Here is a 25,866-nt window from a genome sequence, read left to right as displayed (position 1 = left end):
CCCGGGCCCGCTGGGAAATTTGGACAGGCGTTCCCCCAAGCCGTGGAGGCCGGCGACCCTCCCCACGCGCGGATCCCCGGGCCGGCTGGGAGATTCGGATTGGCACCCCCCGAAGCCGCTTCGGCAGGCGACCCCCCCCACGGCAAGAGTTTTCCAAAGTTAAAGGACCCACAGCATCTTTTACTGGTGGGACCCGCAGACAGATGAGCGCCACGAGCGCCACCTACTGGGCAGGATAAGAAAAACAGAGCCCAGAGATTTCACAGAAATATCTTTCAACCTGTGGGGTCTTACACCGAGGGAAATCTGATTAAATACCCAGACGCCAGCAGAAGATAACGGCTCACACTCAGAAAATTGAAAATCTGGCCCAGTCAAAGGAACAAACCAATAGTTCAAATGAGATACAGGAGCTGAGACAACTAATGCTGAATCTACGAACAGAAATGGAAAACCTCTTCAAAAACAAAATCGATAAATTGAGGGAGGACATGAAGAAGACACGGGCTGAACAAAAGGAAGAAATAGAAAAACTGAAAAAACAAATCACAGAACTTATGGGAGTGAAGGATAAAGTAGAAAAGCTGGAAAAAACAATGGATACCTACAATGGTAGATTTAAAGAGAGAGAAGCTAGAATTAGTGAATTAGAGGATGGAACATCTGAATTCCAAAAAGAAACAGAAACTATAGGGAAAAGAGTGGTAAAATTTGAACAGGGGATCAGGGAACTGAAGGACAATATGAAGCGCACAAATATACGTGTTGTGGGTGTCCCAGAAGGAGAAGAGAAGGGAAAAGGAGGAGAAAAACTAATGGAAGAAATTATCACTGAAAATTTCCCAACTCTTATGAAAGACCTAAACTTACAGATCCAAGAAGTGCAGCGCACCCCAAAGAGAATAGACCCAAATAGGCGTTCTCCAAGACACTTACTAGTTAGAATGTCAGAGGTCAAAGAGAAAGAGAGGATCTTGAAAGCAGCAAGAGAAAAACAATCCATCACATACAAGGGAAACCCAATAAGACTATGTGTAGATTTCTCAGCAGAAACCATGGAAGCTAGAAGACAGTGGGATGATATATTTAAATTACTAAAGAGAAAAACTGCCAAACAAGACCCCTATATCCAGCAAAATTGTCCTTCAAAAATGAGGGAGAAATTAAAACATTCTCAGACAAAAAGTCACTGAGAGAATTTGTGACCAAGAGACCAGCTCTGCAAGAAATACTAAAGGGAGCAATAGAGTCAGATACGAAAAGATAGAAGAGAGAGGTATGGAGAAGAGTGTAGAAAAAAGGAAAATCAGATATGATATATATAATACAAAAGCCAAAATGGTAGAGGAAAATATTATCCAAACAGTAATAACACTAAATGTTAATGGACTGAATTCCCCAATCAAAAGACATAGATTGGCAGAATGGATTAAAAAACAGGATCCTTCTATATGCTGTCTACAGGAAACACATCTTAGACCCAAAGATAAACATAGGTTGAAAGTGAAAGGTTGGGAAAAGATATTTCATGCAAATAACAACCAGAAAAGAGCAGGAGTAGCTATACTAATATCCAACAAATTAGACTTCAAATGTAAAACAGTTAAAAGAGACAAAGAAGGACACTATCTACTAATAAAAGGAACAATTAAACGAGAAGACATAACAATCATAAATACTTATGCACCGAACCAGAATGCCCCAAAATACGTGAGGAATACACTGCAAACACTGAAAAGGGAAATAGACACATCTACCATAACAGTTGGAGACTTCAATTCACCACTCTCATCAATGGACAAAACATCTAGACAGAGGATCAATAAAGAAATAGAGAATCTGAATATTATTATAAATGAGCTACACTTAACAGACATTTATAGGACATTACATCCCACAACAGCAGGATACACCTTTTTCTCAAGTGCTCATGGATCATTCTCAAAGATAGACCATATGCTGGGTCACAAAGCAAGTCTTAACAAATTTAAAAAGATTGAAATCATACACAACACTTTCTCGGATCATAAAGGAATGAAGTTGGAAATCAATAATAGATGGAGTGCCAGAAAATTCACAAATACGTGGAGGCACAACAACACACTCTTAAACAACAAGTGGGTCAAAGAAGAAATTGCAAGAGAAATTAGTAAATACCTTGAGGCAAATGAAAATGAAAACACAACATATCAAAACCTATGGGACGCAGCAAAGGCAGTGCTAAGAGGGAAATTTATTGCCCTAAATGCCTATATCAGAAAAGAAGAAAAGGCAAAAATGCAGGAATTAACTGTCCACTTGGAAGAACTGTAGAAAGAACAGCAAACTAACCCCAAAGGAAGCAAAAGGAAAGAAAGAACAAAGATTAGAGCAGAAATAAATGAAATTGAAAACATGAAAACAATAGAGAAAATCAATAAGACCAGAAGTTGGTTCTATGAGAAAATCAATAAGATTGATGGGCCCTTAGCAAGATTGACAAAAAGAAGAAGAGAGAGGATGCAAATAAATAAGATCAGAAATGGAAGAGGAGACATAACCACTGACCTCACAGAAATAAAGGAGGTAATAACAGGATACTATGAACAACTTTACGCTAATAAATACAACAATTTAGAGGAAATGGACGGGTTCCTGGAAAGACATGAACAACCAACTTTGACTCAAGAAGAAATAGATGACCTCAACAAACCAATCACAAGTAAAGAAACTGAATCAGTCATTCAAAAGCTTCCTAAAAAGAAAAGTCCAGGACCAGACGGTTTCACATGTGAATTTTATCAAACATTCCAGAAAGAATTAGTACCAACTCTCCTCAAACTCTTCAAAAAAATCGAAGCAGAGGGAAAGCTACCTAATTCATTCTATGAAGCCAACATCACCCTCATACCAAAACCAGGCAAAGATATTACAAAAAAAAGAAAACTACAGGCCAATCTCTCTAATGAATATAGATGCAAAAATCCTCAATAAAATTCTAGCAAATCGAATCCAACAACACATTAAAAGAATTATACATCATGACCAAGTAGGATTCATCCCAGGTATGCAAGGATGGTTCAACATAAGAAAATCAATTAATGTAATATACCATATCAACAAATCAAAGCAGAAAAATCACATGATCATCTCAATTGATGCAGAGAAGGCATTTGACAAGATTCAACATCCTTTCCTGTTGAAAACACTTCAAAAGATAGGAATACAAGGGAACTTCCTTAAAATGATAGAGGGAATATATGAAAAACCCACAGCTAATATCATCCTCAATGGGGAAAAACTGAAAACTTTCCCCCTAAGATCAGGAACAAGACAAGGATGTCCACTATCACCACTATTATTCAACATCGTGTTGGAGGTTCTAGCCAGAGCAATTAGACAAGAAAAAGAAATACAAGGCATCAAAATTGGAAAGGAAGAAGTAAAACTATCACTGTTTGCAGACGATATGATACTATACATCGAAAACCCGGAAAAATCCACAACAAAACTACTAGAGCTAATAAATGAGTACAGCAAAGTAGCAGGTTACAAGATCAACATTCAGAAATCTGTAGCATTTCTATACACTAGTAATGAACAAGCTGAGGGGGAAATCAAGAATCGAATCCCATTTACAATTGCAACTAAAAGAATAAAATACCTAGGAATAAATTTAACTAAAGAGACAAAAAACTATACAAAGAAAACTACAAAAAACTGTTAAAAGAAATCACAGAAGACCTAAATAGATGGAAGGGCATACCATGTTCATGGATTGGAAGACTAAATATAGTTAAGATGTCAATCCTACCTAAATTGATTTACAGATTCAATGCAATACCAATCAAAATCCCAACAACTTATTTTTCATAAATAGAAAAACCAATAAGCAAATTTATCTGGAAGGGCAGGGTGCCCCGAATTGCTAAAAGTATCTTGAGGAAAAAAAACGAAGCTGGAGGTCTCATGCTGCCGGACTTTAAGGCATATTATGAAGCCACAGTGGTCCAAACAGCATGGTATTGGCATAAAGATAGATATATCGACCAATGGAATCGAATAGAGTGCTCAGGTACAGACCCTCTCATCTATGGACATTTGATCTTTGATAAGGCAGTCAAGCCAACTCACCTGGGACAGAACAGTCTCTTCAATAAATGGTGCCTAGAGAACTGGATATCCATATGCAAAAGAATGAAAGAAGACCCGCATCTCACACCCTATACAAAAGTTAACTCAAAATGGATCAAAGATCTAAACATTAGGTCTAAGACCATAAAACAGTTAGAGGAAAATGTAGGGAGATATCTTATGAAACTTACAATTGGAGGTGGTTTTATGGACCTTAAACCTAAAGCAAGAGCACTGAAGAAAGAAATAAATAAATGGGAGCTCCTCAAAATTAAACACTTTTGTGCATCAAAGAACTTCATCAAGAAAGCAGAAAGACAGCCTACACAATGGCAGACAATATTTGGAAACGACATATCAGATAAAGGTCTAGTATCCAGAATTTATAAAGAGATTGTTCAACTCAACAACAAAAAGACAGCCAACCCAATTACAAAATGGGAAAAAGACTTGAACAGACACCTCTCACAAGAGGAAATACAAATGGCCAAGAGGCACATGAAGAGATGCTCAATGTCCCTGGCCATTAGAGAAATGCAAATCAAAACCACAATGAGATATCATCTTACACCCACCAGAATGGCCATTATCAACAAAACAGAAAATGACAAGTGCTGGAGAGGATGCGGAGAAAGAGGCACACTTATCCACTGTTGGTGGGAATGTCAAATGGTGCAACCACTGTGGAAGGCAGTTTGGCGGTTCCTCAAAAAACTGAATATAGAATTGCCATACGACCCAGCAATACCATTGCTAGGTATCTACTCAAAGGACTTAAGGGCAAAGACACAAACGGACATTTGCACACCAATGTTTATAGCAGCGTTATTTACAATTGCAAAGAGATGGAAACAGCCAAAATGTCCATCAACAGACGAGTGGCTAAACAAACTGTGGTATATACATATGATGGAATATTATGCAGCTTTAAGACAGAATAAACTTATGAAGCATGTAATAACATGGATAGACCTAGAGAACATTATGCTGAGTGAGTCTAGCCAAAAACTAAAGGACAAATACTGTATGGTCCCACTGATGTGAACCGACATTCGAGAATAAACTTGGAATATGTCCTTGGTAACAGAGACCAGCAGGAGTTAGAAACAGGGTAAGATAATGGGTAATTGGAGCTGAAGGGATACAGACTGTGCAACAGGACTAGATACAAAAACTCAAAAATGGACAGCACAATAATACCTAATTGTAAAGCAATCATGTTAAAACACTGAATGAAGCTGTATCTGAGCTATAGGGTTTTTTTTGTTTGTCTGTTTGTTTGTTTGTGTCTTTTTTTTACTATTATTATTATTTTTATTTTTTTCTCTATATTAACATTCTATATCTTTTTCTGTTGTTTTGCTAGTTCTTTTCCTAAATCGATGCAAATGTACTAAGAAATGATGATCATGCATCTGTGTGATGATGTTAAGAATTACTGATTACATATGTAGAATGGAATGATTTCTAAATGTTGTGTTAATTTCTTTTTTTCTTTAATTAATTAAAAAAAATGAGGGCAGCTGAACTAACATAGTTTCTTTCAGCTCAACCATGTCATTTGCCTCCCAATGTCTCCATGCTAGAAAAAAAAAAAAAGCAGTATTTAAATGTTCTACTATAAAGCATTAGCCTTTTTTCTTTTCTTTTTTTTTTAAGAGGGCTGCTTCCCTTCTTGTACCAGCTTTCCAAGATGATACTGAGTTTTTGCCCTGCTGGTTTTGCCTCAGGTTTTCTGAGGCTTCTCTTCCTTGTGCACCTTCATGGGCTGCCTGAGATGTGAGCTCTGGCTGAAGCACCTGACACTCTCGCTGCACTGGTAGGGTTTCTCCCCCATGTGAGTTCTCTGATGCTGAGTAAGGTGGGAGATCTGGCTGAAACATCGGCCACACTCATCACACTGATAGGGCTTTCCTCCAGTGTGAATTCTCTGGTGCTGAATGAGATTTGAGCTCTGTTTAAACCTTTCTCCACACTCATCACACTTATAGGGCTTTTCCCCAGTATGGATCTGTTGGTGCTGAGATTAGAACTCTGAAAGAAACTTTTCCCACAATCAGCACATTTGTGGGATTTCTTTCCAGAATAGATTTTCTGGTGTTGGAAAAGAGTTGAACTCTGACTGAAACCCTTTTCACGCTGAGTACATGTACAAGGCTTCTCATCCAAGCTTCTTCTCAGCCTACTCAAGCTTGACTCAAATCGAGCAACCATTCCCCATTTCTGTCGCTGACATGCTGTTTTGTGCTAGTTCTTGTGGCTTTTCCATTGCTTGAGCTTCAAGAAAAAGTCCTTTAGGTTTTCCTAACTTCATGGTGAAAAGCCAAATTATTCCTACCAGAGTCACTGTCTACCTTTGAACTAATGTTTCATTTCGTTGGGGCGCAGCTCAGAATTTTCAGGCCTGCATGGTCACCACCCTCGCGCTCCCAGCATCCCAGTCCCTGTCTTTTGACTGACGAGTTTAACCCATTAACATTTAATATTATTACTATAAAGGCAGTATTTTCTCTACCACTTTGTCTTTAGAATTTTATATGTCATATGTAATTTTTTTTCTCTTTTTACCTTTACTGATAATCTTCATTTCTACACTCTTCTTCAGACCTCTCTCTTCTGCCTTTTTCTATCTGCTTCTAGGGCTCCCTTTAGTATTTCTTGCAGAGCCAGTCTCTTGGTCACAATTCTCTCAGTGATCGTCTGTCTGAAAAAGCTTTAATCTCCCCCCTCTTTTTTTTTTTTCACATGGGCAAGCACTGGGAATCAAACCCAGCTCTCTGGCATGGCAGGCAAGAACTCTGCCTGCTGAGCCACTGTGGCCCACCCTCCCTCTCATTATAAGGAGAATTTTGGTGGATATAGAATTCTTGGTTGGCAGTTCTTCTCTTTTTTGAATCTTAAATATATCATAGCACTGCCTTCTCACCTCCATGGCTTCTGTTGAGAAATCCATATATAGTTATATTGGGCTTCCCTTGTATGTGATGGATTGCTTTTTTCTTGCTGCTTTCAAGACACTCTCTTTCTCTTGACATCTGATAATCTGATTAGTTACGTGTCTTGGAGTATGTCTGTTTGAGGTACACTGCACTTCTTAGATCTGTAATTTTATGTCTTTCATAGGGGTATGCTGCACTTCTTAGAGCTGTAATTTTATGTCTTTCATAAGAGATGGGAAATTTTCAGTGATTATTTCCTCCATTAGTCTTTCTCCTCCTTTCCCATCTCTTCCCTTTCTGGGACACCCACAAAATGAATATTTGTACACTTTATGTTGTCATTCAATTCCCTGAGACCCTGCTCATGTTTTTCCATTCTTTTCCCAATATTTTTTCATATGTCAGATTTCAGATGTCCAATCCTCTATTTCACTAATCCTCTCTTCTGCCTCTTCAAATTTATTGTTATAGGTTTCCATTGATTTTTTTTCATCTCTTCTATTGTGCCTAGCATTCCCATAAGTTCTGTGATTTTTTTTTCAAACTTTCGAGTTCTTCTTTTGGTTTGCCAAATATCTTCTGTACATCCTCCCTCAACTCGTTTATTTGATTTTTGATGAGAGTTTCCATGTTCGAACATCCTGAATTAGCTGTTTCAGCTCCTGTATCTCATTTGAATTACTATTTTGTTCCTTTGGGCCATATTTCTGATTTTCCTAGTATGACTCATTATTTTTTTTGCTGGCATCTAGGCATTTGATTTCCACAGATAGCTTATTCTGGAGGTTGTTTTCACTCTTTTACGTAGGATTTTCTTGCTGGATAGCTTTGTTTTCTACCTGTTCTTTGACATTCAGTTCAACTTATTTTAGCCCCCTAGCATAGATACTATTTGATCAGAATTTTTCCATTCTTGTTTTTCTGTTTCTTGCCCTAAGTGGAGTTTTTTTGTTTTTTGTTTTTTTTTTGAGGACGGTGTCCTCAGATATTATAGACCCCAGTCAGATTTTCCCAGACCAAACAGACCCACCTCTCAGGAGGAAAGGGTCGCCAGCAAGTTTTCCCTGAATGGACGCAGGTTATCAGACTTTTCCTATGAAGCCTCCAGACTCTGTGCTCTTCCTATCATGCCCAGTACATGGTACTTGTCTGACTATGGCTTCCCACCAGCATAAAGTGATATGGTGCCTTTAATTTCAGCACTCTCCCTACCAGAGGCGTGGCTGAGACAGAGGTGAAGTTGCACGTTGGAATTTATTGCTTCAGTTTCTAGTCCCTGGGGCCTGAATTCCTTGAAGGAAGTATTCCACTTGGGCTGGGCCCCTTCTTACTCTCGGAGAAGATACTCCTTTCACCTGACTAGTTACACTGACTCGCAAACTCGTTTAATTCCATCCTCGCCTGGGAGGACTTCCAGTTCTCTCTAATGACCTGTTAAGGAGTAGAAAAAAAGAAAAGAAAAAGAAGCCTTTTCTGAGACCAACTGCTCCTCAGGTTTGCCAATCAAGAGCTTATGTATTTCCAGGTTCTATGTGCCTCCTTTTCTGGGGGTCCAGCCCCTTTCCAGTATTTTGTGCCGTCTGACTTCAAAAGCCTCTTTTTTTCTTTCCTTCCCCTGTCAGCCCCACCCCCTCTCTCCTAGGGCAAAAACTCCTAGTACCTTTATTGCTTATTCTAGATTTATCTGTGCTGGAGGCCTAGTTTCAGCAGTCAGAATTTGTTTATTAATTCCACAACTGGAGCTTGGTTAAGCTTAGTCCTTGCTGCTGGTCAAGTCTGTTTTCTTTCCCCTAAAGGGCTTGGGGGATTTACAGTTCTGTGTGGGATCTCAGCCATTCTACTTAGTCCAAACTAGTGTACGCTGTGTGTCTGGAAACTGATGTAGACCAGCAGTTGTTCTGTGCTGTTTCTGGCTATTTACTAGTGGCTCTGGAGGACAAGTTAAATTCCACACCTTACTAAGCTGCCATCATGCCCCGCCCCGCCTCTCTACCAACCTATGATAACTTGTTTTTATTGTGAAATACAACATATATACAAAAAAGCAATAACTTTTCAAATACATTTTAACAAGTAGCTGTAGAACAGATTTTAAAGTTTGTTATGGCTATAGTTCCAAGATTTTTCATTTTTTCTTCTAGCTCCTCCAAGAAACTGGAGACCAACAGAAATATCAATATAATGATTCAGCTGTCACACTCATCTATTAAATCCTATCTTCTCTGCTAAAGTCCTCCTTCTCTTTAAATTACATATATACATAAAGCAACAAATTTCAAAGTACATCGCAACAATTAGTTGTAGAACAGATTTCAGAGTTTGGTATGGGTTACAATTCCAGTTTTAAATTTTTATTTCTAACTGCTGTAAGGTACTGGAGGTAAAAAAAATGCGTATCAGTAAAATGATTCAGGACTCATACTCATTTGTTAAACCCAACCTTCTCTGTATAACTTAACCATCACCTGATCTTTCTCCCACTCATTAGAGGTATTTGGGCTATGCCCATTCTTACTTTTTGATGTTGGAAGGGGCTGTCAATAATACGGGATAAGGGATGGAACTAACTGATGTTCTGGAAAGGTCGGCCCCTCTGCATATCGGGACTTACCTGGTCCAGGGACCCATCTGGAGGTTGTAGGTTTTGGAGAGTTACCCTAGTGAATGGAACCTTTGAATATGCCCTAAGTATTCTTTAGGATTGGCAGGAATGGTTTTGGTTGGGGTTTGGCAAGTTATGGTAGGTAGCAATGTCTAACTGAAGCATACATAAGAGTGACGCCCCATGTAGCCTCTCAACTCTATGTGAACTCTCTCAGCCACTGATACCTTATTTGTTATACTTCTCTTTCCCCCTTTTGGTTAGGATGGCATTGTTGATTCCATGGTGCCAGGGCCAGGGTCATCCCTGGGGGTCCTCTTCCATGCTGCCAGGGAGACATTCATCCCTGAATGTCATATCCCACATAGGGGGGAGGACATTGTTTTGACTTGCAGAGTTGAGTTCAGATAGTGAGAGAGGTCACATCTGAGCAACAAGAGGTCCTCTGGAGGTGACTCTTAGGCATACTTATAGGTAGGCTAAGCGTCTTCATTACATATGTAAGCTTCACAAGAGCAAGCCTCAAGATTAAGGGCTTGGCCTATTGATTTGGGTGTCCCTTATGTTTGGCACAGTATCTCAGGTTTCCCCGGTGGTAAAGTTTAATAGTTCCATATTTTTTCTCCCATTCCTCAAGGGACTTTGCCAATACCTTTTGATTATCTGTTTAATATGCTCTGGGATGTATCCAGGCATTATATTAAGCTATACAGGATTAAATGTTCTCATTCTTATTCTGGGCTCCCTGTGTTTAGATTGTTTAAAAGATCTATCCAGACAAGTTGAGTTAGATTATGTGCTACAGAAAACCTAGGTTCTTGGACATAATGAAACTTTCTTTCTTTGGTCTCAAAGAGTAGGTGAAGTTCTAAAATACAGGCAATGTGTTCCTTACCCGTGTATTCTGAATTAACCTTAATCCAGACCTGATTGGCTTCATTCTTATCTCTAAATTCCAGGTTATACATATATAAAATAGCATCTCAAACTCCAGAAACAACAATTACCACTCCAAACTAAATGTGACTGCTGTAAGAGCAGACAGAAATAAAAACAAAATTATGAAATTGTAACCCATACCAAACTCTGAAATCTGTTCTACAACTAATTGTTGCAATGCATTTGGAAATTTATTGCTTTCATGTATATATGTTATTTAAAGAGAAGGAGAAGTATAACAGAGAAGATAGGATTTAATAAGTGAGTATGATTGCTGAATCATTATATTGATATTTCTATTGGTCTCCAGTGTCTTTGGAGCAGCTAGAAGAAAAAAACGAAAATCATCTATCTGTAACCCATAGCAAACTTTGAAATCTGTTCTATAACTATTTGTTAAAATGTACTTGGAAATGTATTGCTTTTTTGTATATTTTCTGTATTTCACAATAAAAGGTTAAAAAAATCACTAGATGTTGAAGATTTTCATGACCAGACCACAGACACACGGGAGGGTAAATTAGACTACACTCCCAAATCAGACAGAAGCACAGTGCACATGTGCACAAAGATAAACAGCTCATAAGCCACAAATAACCTTTGGTCCACAAAGAGGCAAAGATTCATCTGGGACAGGAGTCAATTCAGAATGGAATCCTATCAGAAATTCCTTTTTTAAAAAAGAAAACAAAAAACATCTGTCTATTTGGAAATACTTCCAAACTTAACAGGAGAGTTACAAAAATACAAACCACCTACAAATAACTTCAAGATACCCTTATCCCTCCAGGTATCCAGACCCACCAATTTTAACATTTTGCCACTTTTGCCATATCATTCTATCTATGGATATATTAATCCATCTCTCTCTCTCTCTCTCTCTCTGTCTGCTTATCTACTCATCAACCTATTTTCAGAACACTTTAGTGTAGGTTGTATACATCATGCTTCTTAAACACTTAATACTGCCGTGTATAGAAAGCTGATTACAATATTGTTAGCAGAAAAGAACAGAGATAAGAAACTAGCATAATCATGTGGCCCACCCCCACTATTAATTTCTAAAATTTCCTAAAAACAAGGACATTCATTTATATAACCACCTTAAGGGCAGTTATCAAGTTCAAGAAATTTAACATTGATATAAAGCCTATAGTTTATATTCCAATTTTTTCATATATTTAAAAAATGTCATTTTGGGCCTTTTCTCCTCCATTATGAGATCCTGCTCAGGGTCATATATTGCATTTAATTATCATCTCCCTAGTTGTTCTTTCTTTCTTTTTTAATTGTGCATCAAGACATACAATATAAACTTTTCCATCTCAACCACTCGCAAGTATACCAATCAGGAGAAAAGTCATATTACCACCTCAGTTATCTTTCATTACTAAAACTATCCCATCTCCCCAAACATCCAGTCTAAGGAGCAGAAAGAGGAAAAATGAAGAGTTACACCGAACTCCCCATTCCCTCTGCTCCCCACCCCTGAAAATCTGCACTCTAATTTCTGTCTCTATGAGCTTGCATATTCTCCAAAATTTTCTTTGTATCTACCAGGCCCCTTAAATTTAATATCCTAAATCAGTAACAATCTTGTTTGTTTAAATACCAACCTAACTTCAATAATATACACAAACTACATTTCTATATCCCCATTGTGTATAGTTCTTATAATAAATTTCATGTTTATGTATCATGACTCTAAAACTACTGTTTTATCATGATGTTTCATGGATTTGTGCTTTTAGATCCTTCAGGATATAAAAAGTAGTGTTATAAAAAAAAAATACCAGAATTTATATTTACCTCATCATTTCTGGAGATCCTTATTTCTTCATGTGGCTTTGATCTATTGTATTGTATTCTTTCCTTTCAACTTCCAAAATTCTTTAGTATCTCTAGATGGGTTGGTCTAGTGGTAACAAAGTCCTTCAGCTTTTGTTTATCTGAGAATGTCTTAATTCCTTTCTCTCTCTCTCTTTTATTTTTGCATGGGCAGGCACCAGGAATCAAACCCAATCTCCAGCATGGCAGGTGAGAACTCTGCCTGTTGAGGCACCATGGCCCACCCCCTTTCTCATTTTTGAAAGACAATTTTGCTGGATCCAGAATTCTTAGTTGGCAATTTTTTGCTCTCAGCAATTTAAATATGTTATCCCTTAGCCATCTTACTTCGTGGTTTCTGATGAGAAATCAGCACATAATCTTATTGATGCCTCCTTGTATGTGATACAATGCTTCCCTCTCTTACAGCTTTCAGATTTGTCTCTTTATTTTTGGCATTTGATAGTTTGCTTATAATATGCCACAGTATAGTCTAATTGGGTCTCTCCTGTTTGGCATTCACTGAGCATCTTGAATGGATACAGTCAAGTCTTTTGTTAAATTTGGGAAGTTAAAACCATTATTTCTTAGAATATTCACTCTGTCCCTTTCTTTCTTCTCTCTCTGGGACTCCCACAATGTATAAACTGGTATGCTCAGTGGTGTCCCACAGATTTCTCAGACTCTGCTTACTTTTCTACATTCTTTCCTCTTCCTGCTCCTTAGACTGGATGATTTTAATTATTCTTATCTTCAAGTTCACTGATTCTTTCTGTTGCCAGTTCCAATGTGCTGATGAACCCCTCAAGGAAATTTCTAATTTCTGTTACTGTCTTTAGCTCTGTTTATTTCTTTTTTGTAATGCCCATTTCTCTATTGATATTCTTTATATATATATATATATATATATTAATTTCTTAGTTTTTTTTAAACATAACAAACACTCTTACCATATGATCATTCCATTCTACATATATAATCAGTAATTCACAATATCATCACACAGTTGTATATTCATCATCATGATCATTTCTTAGAACATTTGTATCTATTGATATTCTTTTGGTGTTCATCTATCATATTCCTGACTTCTTTATTTCTTTGCCCATGTTTTCCTTTAATTCTTTAAGCACACTCAGAACCAATTTTTAAAAATTTTTGTGTTCTATGTCTCCTGGTCCTACTCACTGATGACTTCTAATGCTTTAATTTTCTCCTTTGTCTGGGCCATCACTTCCTATTTCTGTGTATGTTTTATAATTTTTTTCTTGAATCCTAGGCATTTTGATATTTTAATGGGTTATCGCAGAAATGCAGACTTCCTAAAGACAGCAGTATGACAGAATTTTCCTTGAATGCCAGGAGCCAACAAAAAATGAAAAAGAAAGAAAAACAGGAAAATATCTTTCCCAGTTTGTACAGATTAATCTGTTTGAGTGCTCTCCTTTGGGCTTTATTCATATTATGAATTTAGAGAATAGCTCCAGGCCAAAGCAAAGTGGATTTCCTGATGTTTTTCCATGCATGTGCCTTTTCTTGAGAATGTACACATAGCCCTAGAAATTCTCCCATTTATGTAGCTACCAAGTTCCCTCTCCCCTAGGAAACAAATTCCTCACAGAACCAGGCATAGCCCTATATATCCTACAGCTAGGAATCCCTTCCCCAGACAACCACTTGACTGATGTCCCATTATGTTCTGTAGGAGAGCTCTGTGAACTGCCTTCTACCTACAAGGCAAGTTCTGCTGGTGAGCCTCTCAGGCCATCTCCCGAAGGAATGGTCCAGACATATATTTTCCCAATATACAAACAAGGTTACTCTGCTCCCTCCAGAACCAGGATCAGGGATCCACAATAGGAGTATGTGCGGCTCTGTACCCAGCCAGTGAGGAAGTGGGGGAGGGGCCAAACAAGGCACCAGGACATCCTACTGCTTTTAAATAGCCTTTTCCTACATTTGCCCTGTTACTGCAGACATTTTTTTTTTTTTGAGCATCAATTCCTGATGGCTATTCAAGGCTTCTGTGTGGGGAGAAAGCCCCATCTCATGTTGCCATCGTGACTGGGGTGAGGTATTGGGGGTAAAATGTCAATCTATCTCTACCTATCTATATAGACAGATAGATATAGATATCTATATACATATACAGATACGATGAGAGAGCAAGATAAATTACAAATATTTATATATAGATATATATCCATAAATACAGAAATTATACAGATGTTATAAAGATAATTAGCCATTCAGATAGCTAGGTAATATATACAAATACAAGGCAAAGCAAATATGGCTAAATGTAACTACTGGTGAATGTAGGAGAACATACCTTCTTTCAACTTTTACTAAGGCTTGAAAATTTTCAACTAAAAAGTTAGAAAATATTTATTTTTAAAAAGGCTTTCCCTCAGAGCCTGCTCTCTATCTAACCCCTGTTCAGATATCTACGGATATTTCCTGCTGATTCTGCTTCTCTGTTCAGAAGTCTTTATGGTGAGTAACAACTTCTATCACCCAAATCTGTCCCTCTGGGGCTTAACTCTTCCCACTGGGCTCAGGGCCCTTGTATAGCCTACTTTGTACTATGGCTCAAGGAGGCAGACAGTTTTACTATCTATTTTCCCTATAGTATGTCATATTTCTATAAGACAGAGGCTCATTTTGCTTTGGCATATAAATGGTAGACAAGTTAAGGATATGAATGATATAGTGGCCACCTATGTGTTGGGAGAAGCTGGACACTCATGGAACCTTAAGGTTTTTGGGGGTCTTAGTCATCAGATGCCAAAATCCTCTCAAAAGACATTAAGAGCACGAAATAGGACCCCTGGAGAGAAACATAAAATTGTACTGTCCCAACCCTCTTACCTCTTGCCCCCAAATACTCTGCTACTCTGGATAACGGCCCTAACTGAGTAATGTGGTAGAAGGGTTGCTATGCTCTTGGAAGGGCCTGTGACAGTGTCATGGGCAGGTTAATGTGTCAGCTTGGCCAGGTGGTGCCCGTTTGTCTGGTTGGGCAAGTGCTGGCCTGTCTGTCACTATGAGGACATTTCATAGAATTAAATCATGATCACATCAGCTGCATCCACAGCTGATTGCATTTGTAATCAGCCAAGGGGAGTGTCTTCTGCAATGAGTGATGTTAAATCTAATTACTGGAAGGTTTTTTAAGGAGGATTCAGAAGAGATAATCTCTCTTCCTGCTTGGCAGCAAGCCTCTCCTGTCCAGATCCTTCATCAGAGTCATCAGCTTCACAGCCTGCCCTACGGATTTTGGACTCTACTTTCCTCAAAAGTTACGTGAGACACTTTCATAAATTTTATATCTACGGATATTTCCTGCTGATTCTGCTTCTCTAGAGAACCCTAGCTAATACAGACAGGAAGGGCTTAGAAAGGACAGGGCAATAGACAAAGCCTACATAAGCTTGAGAATCAAGTTTATTCCTTTGTGCTGAGTTCCACAATACTAGAGGACAAAACCAAGCCTTTAAGATTTTCAAAATTTCTTCCAGGCCAATTGATGTCTCATATTACTTGAAAAATGTAGGAAGGCCAGATTATTAGTATTCAAGGGGTTGTAAAAATTTGTAGCTCTTAAAACCTCTACTCAGCCCATTTCTAGGAAAAGATGGGCTCTGGCAAGCCCAAGAGCATCTCTTACCAGAAACCTTCAGCTAAATGGTGAGAAGTAGTAAATGCATATATGACTGGAAACCTTCTTGTCCTTTAAAGGCATGAGCAGCTGACTTTTCTGTATACAAAATCATAATCATAATAGCTAACACATATTGAACACTTTGACATGCCAGGAGCTATTCCAAATTAATTTTAAAGTATTTATTCATAACCCTATAAAGTAGGCACTATATTTAATCCCATGTTACAAAATGGATAAGCTAAGGGAAGGAGATATTAAGTAGCTTGACCAAGACCTCACTGTCAGTAAATGGCAGAGCCAGGACTCAAACCCAGGTACTTATCTTTGAAAAGCCTTTAAACTGACAGGCATAGTGCCAATGACCAAAGGGTTTTTAAACCATTTTTCTAGCATATCCTTTACTATCCTTTGGAAGACTGACAATGCCCTAGGTTGCCTTAGCTCCTTTTAGAAGGTGATATGGAAAGAGAAAGAATGACACAGAACTGTAACAACAAAAATTATAACCACAGTGAACACCTGAGTGCTTGCCATGTGTCAGGCAATGCTTGTACTAAATACCTGATATGAATTATCTCATGTAAGTCTCTGGTCAACTCAGCAAATTATTGTTATGATCCCATTTTATAAACAAGGAGGCAGAGACTTCTGCCGAAGGCCACAGAGTTTATAAGTGGTGAAGCAGTCTGACTTCATACCCAGCTGTTAACCATCAGGTTATACTGCCTGCCTCAAGCAACCTGAGGACTGAGTTTATTTACCAAGGTATTATCCAGCAATTGGCACAGAGGTAAGCACATCATAAATGCTTCCCAAAGCACTGGAGACCATGGAAGAGGGGGGAGATTTGGAGACTCTACATGTGTCATAGTAGAGTCACAAACAGATACATCATAGACTAAAAAGAGGTATAAAACACTAACTTTAAATAGTTGCTTAACATGAGATAAAACTCTCCCAAAGAAATCCCAGGGAAGACACCTGAAGGGTATCCCAGGCTTACCTGTCCCCGCATGACAGCAATCTGCTTATGGAACTGGCCCCTGTCAAAACCAGGATCTTTCTGCAAAAAAGGGCAGAAGGAGATGAAACCTGCACAAATCCTTCAGAGGAACCCATTCATTATACTTCACTAGTTTATTATAAACTTTCCAGTAAAGAAAATCTACATGGGGTTTTGGGGGCTTGGTGAAGTCAACTGTCACCTCAGCTCTCCAAGTAATGAGGGAACAGACTACAAGGAAATATCTTGTCCTGAGTCTCGTTTTTTTTAGTTCAACAGAACTCTAGGCTGCTAGTACTCCACTTGAAAATGAGAGTGCTGCAAATACACTGTAGCCATATGATGGACAGGATACATACCAGTGTGATTCATCACAGCTGCCAGTTTCTTTCAAACTATTCCAAACTAGATCCTGCTGCTCACATGTGGGAATTTTGCCATTGGTTAATTCAAGTTAGGAAAGTTTTAGCCATTCCCACTCAGCTTGTCTCAAGACCAATTAGAACCATTAAGAACTCCTTTTTCTATATGAGAGTAAGGCTGAGATTCCTAGTTCTAACCTTGAAAAGTTCATACAGGTCCTCTTCCAAGTCCTTGACAAAGTTGGGGTCCGATATCTTTGGAAGGATCAGATCTTTGATCTCCTGAGAGAATGGCACTTTTGCCTGGGGTAACCAGGCCCAGTAAAAAGGATCTGAAAAGAAGAAAGGCCAAAAAGCAAGCTGGTGTTGAAAAAATCCCTGCCCATTTGAGTCGTCTGCCTATCACAGCACTGCAAAAGACAGAACCCCTCTTCCTTCAAATACACAGAACAGAAAACTTATAAATGAATCCTAGTTACACAGTTACACAAATTACATAGCTAGTAAGTAGAAGAACCAGGATTCAAACGCAGGTCTGCCTAATTTCCAAGATGTAAGCTTCAAGAAGCAATTTTTTGCTATGAGACAATGAGATAGTCTTTCTGAAAAGTCTGACTAGTGCTTCAAAACAGGCCAGTGACCTCTTCTTGTATTTCTACCCAAAAGTTTTCTCAGTTATAATGGGCAGGGGTTGGCTTCCAGGATGTCAGCAAAGAAGACAGAACATTAAGCAAAGCTTATACAATGAGATACAACTGTGATAAATTACAAGCTAGTCTCAGAAACAATGAGAAGAGCAGAAAGTAGAAATGAGAAAGCACAACTTTATGCTTCTAATGGGAATAATATAAGGTAAAAATGTTAATACTAGTTTACATTACGTAGTAGTTGCCATGTGCCAACCACTATGTTTATCTGCACTATTTCATTAATTCTTAGAACAATCCTATTATCTTGACTGCACAGATGAAGAAACTGAGACTGAGCAAGAGAAGAGCCAGACCACAGTGGTCTTGAGACTTACATGCCCTCCAGGAGTCAGGATGCTTCAATGGGAAAGCCAGCCCATTATCTATGGCAGCAACCTTAATAACAGGTTCCTTCACTACCACCCAGTCTGTGTCCTAAAGAGCAAGGAAAAACTGGTTACTTAGGGATGTCAGGCCCTTTAAAGAAGAAGCAAAGCATCCCCATCTCAATCCCCTCAGGCATCATCCTTAACCAACCTATTTTGAGCTATCTTCTGAATTGGTTTCCATATTAGGACCTGGACTTAGTATATTTCTGGTACCTCTAATGTGGCTTGTTCAAGGTTCTTGGAGTTCTTTTCTCATCTTAGAGAGATGCTTATCTTTGGTTTAAGGAATATATTTCTGAATGAAACAGGCATAGAAGGAAGTTAAAATAAATTTGGAACATATTAAATACTGTATCTCTTTCTAGGATCTGCCACAGCCCTTGGTAAGAAGGGAAAAGGCAATAACAAGTGATAACTATGAGCTGCTACTCCTAGGGAAAGCAATGAGGATCGTGGCAGAACGTAAAGAAGAAAGACAAATCAAGGTCAACTGACCAAGGTCCTTTTGTGTGGACCTGACTCAGATGCCACTTCACTGATGATGACCATATTTTCCAGCAAGATAACAATCACAGAAGATAAGAGCTGGCTGAGGTCACACAAGGGAGTCTATTCCCCTTCTTTAGTAATTCATAAAAAGGAAAGACAAGAGCTGAATGCAAACAGGGTTAGAAAGATAGTCTATAACAGCTGATATCAGGAACTCTCATGACTCTATCCGGCTCCATGCTTCAGGTTCACTGGTGCCATCACAGGAACAGAAACTGGTTCCAGGACACCCTCCTTACAATCCCAAGATACCATATTAAAAATGTGGAATCCTGCATTTCACTCAGGACCTGACGAGTCAATCTCTGTGTGATAGGCCTGAGGAGTCTGTACTATTTTAATAAGCTCTTGGTGATTCTGATGCACAAAATTTGAGAACCACTATTAGAGAAGGAAGTAAAAACACTATGAGGAATAAAAACTAACCTAATGCCATTTTTCAGGAAGCTTTCCCACTAATTTCCCAAATGGTGCAGACTAAGCAGGGAAAGAAAAGTATGGTGGAGGACGACAGGAATGAAAGAGTAAAACAAGTAACAGGAGCAGCTTTTCTAAACTGAAGTTCTGCAAAATTGACTTCTGTCGTGAGAAAAATGCTCCACGGTCAAAAAAAAGTTTACCCAGCAAAGAGAGAAAGCTTCACTTAATGTCGTACTTCTCAGACCTTTACTATGCTACTATACAATGCCTATCTCTAAGAAAGAGATATAGTTTGTAATACGTTCCAAACTTATTTGAACTTTTCTTCATGCTATGCCTATTAAAATCATTCAGAAATATATTCCTTGAACAACAAACATTTTACCCAATATTAACCTTCCTGTCCATTTTAAATATGTTATCCTCAATTATATGAACTTACATGACCTAAATCTCTGATCATATTTGTACTTCCATATTTTGCAGACACCCTTCTTGCCCCCTTCTTCAAGACATAGACCAACTTCTTACCCGAGAATTAGAACTATCCATTGGACAGTCATATTTAATCAGCCAGTTGTCATTGCCACGATCTATAAATAGAAATATAGTTAGTACAAAAAAAATTAGGATGACTTCCATATACAGTAATTATGGACTAGATAATTTGGAGCTTGGGCAAACCCTTCTATTAGAAACAACTACAAAACCTTGATAAAATATTTTAAAATCTCTTGAAGACACTGGAGATTTTACCAAGACCATGAAGAATTAAAATGTCAAGATCTGGGAAAGGAAATCCAGAGAAAGGAGTCTGGAATTTGTGGCTTATTTCCCCCTAGATCATCTGCTGATTTGGGAAGAGGTAGCTAGGAGGCTGAGAGGTGGAACAACATCCTAATAGCCTTGTGAAACTAGAGAGAGAAACAAATAATGTAACTCAGTGCCTTATAAGCAGGAGACCCTGGTAAATAATTCATGCTTTCGGTTGAGACCTGAAAATCTATACTAATTAAGACCAGTTTTCTTTCAATACCTAAAATTAGATTTAAATGATCCTGAATTGTCTGGTATCCCAAGCTGCTTCTTGCCAAAAGCAAATGTTCTTCCAGACAGGATTTATATCAGCATCCTAGATGTCCAAATAGTTCTATAATTTCTTATATATAGTATGTGACAATCAAAAATAACCAGGTACATAAAGATGACATGAATAAGAACAAACTTAAAAATCTATTTTATATGTTTGAATTTCTCCATAATAAAAATAAGTTTTAAAACATTCTGTAAAAGAAAGGGAGAGAGATGGAGTTGCTCTTGCCCTCACAGATGCCTCCTCCATCCAAGTTCAGCCTTCATTATCTCAGGAAGATATCCACCTACGTGCAAACCCGGGCCACAGACGGTGCTTTCCCTTAGTCTACATGGAGGCACATTACATGTGGGAAACTGCAATTGGCTAAGGATCTGGCATGGCTTTACTCTGAAATATCTGATAGTCTTGTGGAAAGGACACAGGAAATGCATCTGTCTGAGGTTATATCCTGTTGCATGTCTAAGGACGAAGTAGAAAAGCAGAGAAATCAGATCTGTGACAACTGAGACATGCAGGAATCGCACCTTCTTCTTGGGCCCTGTACAGACTGCTCTTCATCTCTATAGCTGTGACAATGTGAAAGTTACTGCCATTTGCCATAGCCTGTCCATCTCATCTACAGCAGGTTGTATCTTTCACATTCTGATGCCTACACACCCATTTATTCTCTCTGGAGACAGTAACCTTTGCCCCTTTTCACACCCATACCCAATGCTGGAGGACCATAAGGGGAGTAATGACTTTGCCACAGAGCCTAACTATTGGGATAACACAATGATTATATATGCAGAGAGAACAGTGCCTTAAGCCTCTTACTACCTTGTGAATTCTATGTAGTTATTACTCCCTTTGAAATGGAAGGGGACACTACAGAGATACCTGCCTTCCATCTGCATATCAGAAAGCACTGGATCAAAGAGAACAGAAGACAAAAATCTGGCAGAAAACTGTGAAAAGGCTCCTTCGACAAAGGACCAAAGGAAGTAGTTCCAGGTATTCCTGGAGAACAAGTTTTATGAATGGTTGATTTATACAGGGCATAGACAACAGTTGGACAGCCTTGTGTCCTCTGTAGCAGGCTCCAAACAAGCAGCAGGACAGGCCTTCAATATCAAAACACTTGGGCCCTGGAAGCATGAAGATGAATGGAAGCTGGTACCCATCTTGAAACTAAATTGCGAAGGCATTTTCCCTTGCTACATAAGGAACTTTGGGCTTTATCTCCCTATTTATGACCTTTCCATGATTACCATTCCATACTCATTTATAGGTTGAGTTTTAGCTAAACTTCTGACTATCCTACAAACATGTTGTTTATAAAACATCAGAAAAATTATCTCTGTGATGCCAAAATGAAAAAGCTGTTGAAAGCAGGCTTGTATTTTATTACTATGTTAATATTAAAGTGATTGAATATAGAATATAGATTTTGTGTGAAAGAGTTTTAACCTTTTTAATGTTTTAAATAAGAGCTTTATAGTTCTTTGTAGTTCTTTAAGTTCTTTATAGTCCCGATGCCTGCCCATGCAAAAAAAAAAAAAAAACAAACAGATTTTAGCCCTTTAAGGATGACCCTTAATGAAATTCTGTAAAAACAACCTTTATTTTCACTTTCTGCTTCAAATTTTTAATAAGCAAGTTCTAAAAAGTTATTTTCTCCTTTTGGTAAAAAGATAAAGCATTGATTTTAATTTTAGAAGAGATTTCCAACATCATTCTGTGATGTTATTCACCTAAAATAATGGTTTATTTTATTGAGAATGCCCTATTGTTTAAAATAAAAGAAAGCAATTAGCGAAGTAGTGAAATAAATCTGATTCCTGATAAACATTGTTTCATATGCTCACTGGCCCATTTAATTGGCATTATATTAAAAAGGGCTTGCTCTTTTATTTGTACTGTGAAAATTTACCCTCAGAATATGTTTGAAGTTTTCATGGTTTTTATTTTAAGATGGAGTTAAAGTAAGCATAGCATTACCAAATAAAGAAATGCTGGAGTACTAGGGGGAAAAAAAGAGATAAAGGGAAAGAGAAAAAGAAACAACAGAAAATTAAAACAAACCCAGAGAGGCTCCAAAAATGAAAATATCTGATACAGATGATAAAGACTGAGATGGTACAATCTAGGAATGCCTAGAGTGTATAATGAAAGTGACTAAATATACAAATTAAAAAATGTTTTTGCATGATGAAGAACAAAGGAATGTCAATATTGCAGGATGATAATTCTTATTTTAAAACTTCAACTTCTGTGTGAGACTAAAGCAAAAAATGTTTATTTGGTACAAAATTTATATTTTGACTAGTGCATTTCCTAATATAACTTATGTGGACAGCTTAATTGAACACCCTAAGTACATGGAACCTTGAGTAGGGCATGAGATTTTGTAGGTTTGTCCAGTGTGATGCCCCAATAAATCCCAGAGTGTTTCGAACAGTGAATAAAAAAGTATTTGCCAAGTCCCCTTGGCGGAATGGGGAGAAAGGGGGAAAATTCAACTTCCCCATTTGGAGAATTCCTGATATTCTCGCAAGCAGTGCGAACAACCAAATCAATAGGCTGAGCCCTCAGTCTTGGCATTTGCTCATATGAAACTTATCCCCACATAGGATAGGCTAAGCCTACTTAAAATTAGGCCTAAAGGTCACCCCCAGAGAACCTCTTTTGTTGCTAAGATGTGGCCTCTCCCTCTCTACGTGGGATATGACTCCCAAGGGTGTAAACCTCCCTGGCAATGTGGGACAGAAATCCTAGAATGAGCAAGGGATTGAGAAAACCTTCTCCACCAAAAGGAGGAAGAGAGAAATGAGACAAATAAAGTGTCAGTGGCTGAGAGATTTCAAACAGAGTGAGCAAGGGATTGAGAAAACCTTCTCCACCAAAAGGAGGAAGAGAGAAATGAGACAAATAAAGTGTCAGTGGCTGAGAGATTTCAAACAGAGTCAAGAGGCTATCTTGGAGGTTATTCTTACGCATTATATTGATATCCCCTTTTTAGATTAAGGTATATTAAAGAGGCTAGAGGGAAGTGCCTAAAACTGTAGAGCTGTGTTCTAACAGCCATGTTTCTTTAAGATGACCATATAATGATACAGCTTTCGCAGTGTGACTGTGTGATTGTGAAAACCTTGTATCTGATGCTCCTTTTGTCTATGGTATAATCGATGAGTAAAAAGATATGGATTAAAGGGCAGGCAATGGTGGCTCAGTGGCCGAGTTCTTACCTGCCATGCCAGAGACCTGGGTTCAATTCCTAGCACCTGCTCATGCAAAAAAAAGAGTACTGGGAAATATTTTTTAAAAATATGGATTAAAAATAAATAAATAACAGGGGGAACAAATGTTAAAATAAATTGGGTAGAGGGAAATACTAGTGGTCAATGAGAGGGAAGGTAAGGGGTATGTTATGTATGAGTTTATTTTCATTTCTTTTTCTGGAGTGATGAATGTTCTAAGAAATGATCATGGTGATGAATATACAACTATGTGATGATATTGTGAGCCACTGATTGCACATTAAGTATGGAATGTTCATATGTTAAGAATGTTCATGTTTGTATATTGTTTTGTTTCATCAACAAAAATTTAAAAAATAATAATAAAAATGTTCAAGTTAGAACTTTTAATATGTTCAAGACAATAAAAGGCAAGATTTTAATAATATCAGCTGACAACAGGAAGCTATATAAAAAAGAATCAGAAATTCTAGAACTGAAAAATACAACCATGAAAATTAAGAACTCAACAGGTGAGTTTAATAGTAGATCATGGGAAAGAGAGAAGTGGTTTGGAAGACAGGTGAGAAGAAAATAGCCAGAATAAAGCAGACGGGGAACAAAAAAAAGGATGTATATACTGACATGTATCTGATTTATATGTAACTGGAATCCCAGTTGGAAAGGAGAGCAAAACGGGACAGAAGTAATTTGAAGAGATAATTGCTGGGAATTTCCCCAAGTAACAAAAGGTATCAAATTACAGATTCAAGGAGCCCTGTGAATCCCTAAAAAGATAAGTACAAATAAAACTATACATATACATGTCATAATAAAACTCATGAAAATGAAAGACAGGGAAAGTACTAAATGGAGCTAGAGAAAAATAGAGATTACCTTCTAAGAAGCAACAATAATACTGATAACTGATTTCTCAACAGAAACCATGGAAGCAAGAAGACAATGAAATGCTCTCTTTTCAAACTGCTGAATAAAATAACTGCCAAACCCAAATTCTATACCCACAAAGATAATCTTTAAAAACAGAAGTGACATAAAGACATTTTTAGAAAAAAAAAGCAGAGAATTCATTACAAGCAAACCAGTACTAAAACATTTTCCAAGTGCAAATGATGTATACACATTGTGATCAAATGTTGCGCTACTACAAAAAGGAAAGAAATCCTGAGGCATGCAACTTTGTGAATGAACCTGTGGGACATTTAGTGAAGCAAAATAAGCCAGAAACAAAAGAACAATATTGTATGGTCTCATTTAGAAAATAGTTATAAGAAAATAGGAGCCTAGATTATAACCTCTCATGGCAGTAACATTTAGTTCGGAGTGGTAATTGTTATTTCTGGTTATTTAGAGATAAGAACAAAGCCAATCAGGTAGGGATTAAGGCAATTCAGAATACAGGGGAAAGAAATGTCTGTATTTTAGAACTTCATCTACTCTTTGAGACCAAAGGTTTATTATATTCAGAACCTAGGTTTTCTGTAGCACATAATCTAACTCAACCTGTCTAGATAGATCATTTAAACAATTCAAACAATTCAAACACAGGGAGCCCAGAATAAGAATGAGGGCCTTCAATCCTGTACAGCTTAATGTAATGACTGGATATACCCCACAGTATATTAAGCAGATAAAAAGTATTGGCAAAGTCCCTTGAGGGATGGGAGAAAAAAATGTGAAACTATTAAACTTTACCACCAGGAAAATCCTTGATACTGTGTCAAACATTAGGGACACCCAAATCAGTAGACGAAACCCTTGGCCTTGAGGCTTACTCTTGTGAAGCTTATGCATACAGCAGAGAAGCTTAGCCTACCTATAGGTATGTCTAAGAGTTACTTCCGGAGGGCCTCTTTTCTTGCTCAGATATGACGTCTCTCTCTCTAAGCCCATCTCTTCAAGTGAACTCATTGCCCTCCCCACTACCTGGGACATGACTTTCAGGGATGAAAGTTTCCCTGTGGTGTGGAAGATGACTCCCAGGGATGAGCCTGGCCCTGGCACCATGATATCAACAATGCCATTCTGACCA

General features: G+C 38.0%; 1 protein-coding gene and 2 pseudogenes across 1 annotated transcript in view; 1 reads left to right on the top strand and 2 right to left on the bottom strand.

The window, feature by feature from the left end:
- PI4K2A (phosphatidylinositol 4-kinase type 2 alpha) overlaps window positions 1–25,866 on the bottom strand; it is a 57,084-nt gene that overhangs the window by 9,396 nt on the left and 21,822 nt on the right. Inside the window, exons 5-8 of the mRNA XM_077125668.1 lie at window positions 20,031–20,092; window positions 18,477–18,576; window positions 17,651–17,784; window positions 17,091–17,150 (exon numbers count right to left, since the gene is read on the bottom strand). Of these exons, the coding sequence (XP_076981783.1) occupies window positions 17,091–17,150; window positions 17,651–17,784; window positions 18,477–18,576; window positions 20,031–20,092 (356 nt within the window). The remainder of the gene's footprint in view (window positions 1–17,090; window positions 17,151–17,650; window positions 17,785–18,476; window positions 18,577–20,030; window positions 20,093–25,866) is intronic.
- LOC143654101 (uncharacterized) lies at window positions 4,628–9,281 on the bottom strand (annotated as a pseudogene).
- On the top strand, window positions 20,924–21,877 carry LOC143654558 (TBCC domain-containing protein 1 pseudogene; annotated as a pseudogene).

Source organism: Tamandua tetradactyla, chromosome 13, assembly GCF_023851605.1.
Source record: "Tamandua tetradactyla isolate mTamTet1 chromosome 13, mTamTet1.pri, whole genome shotgun sequence".
NCBI lineage: Eukaryota > Metazoa > Chordata > Mammalia > Pilosa > Myrmecophagidae > Tamandua > Tamandua tetradactyla.
The sequence above is the reverse complement of the archived record's forward strand: the minus strand, read 5'-3'. Positions and strand labels throughout refer to the sequence as shown.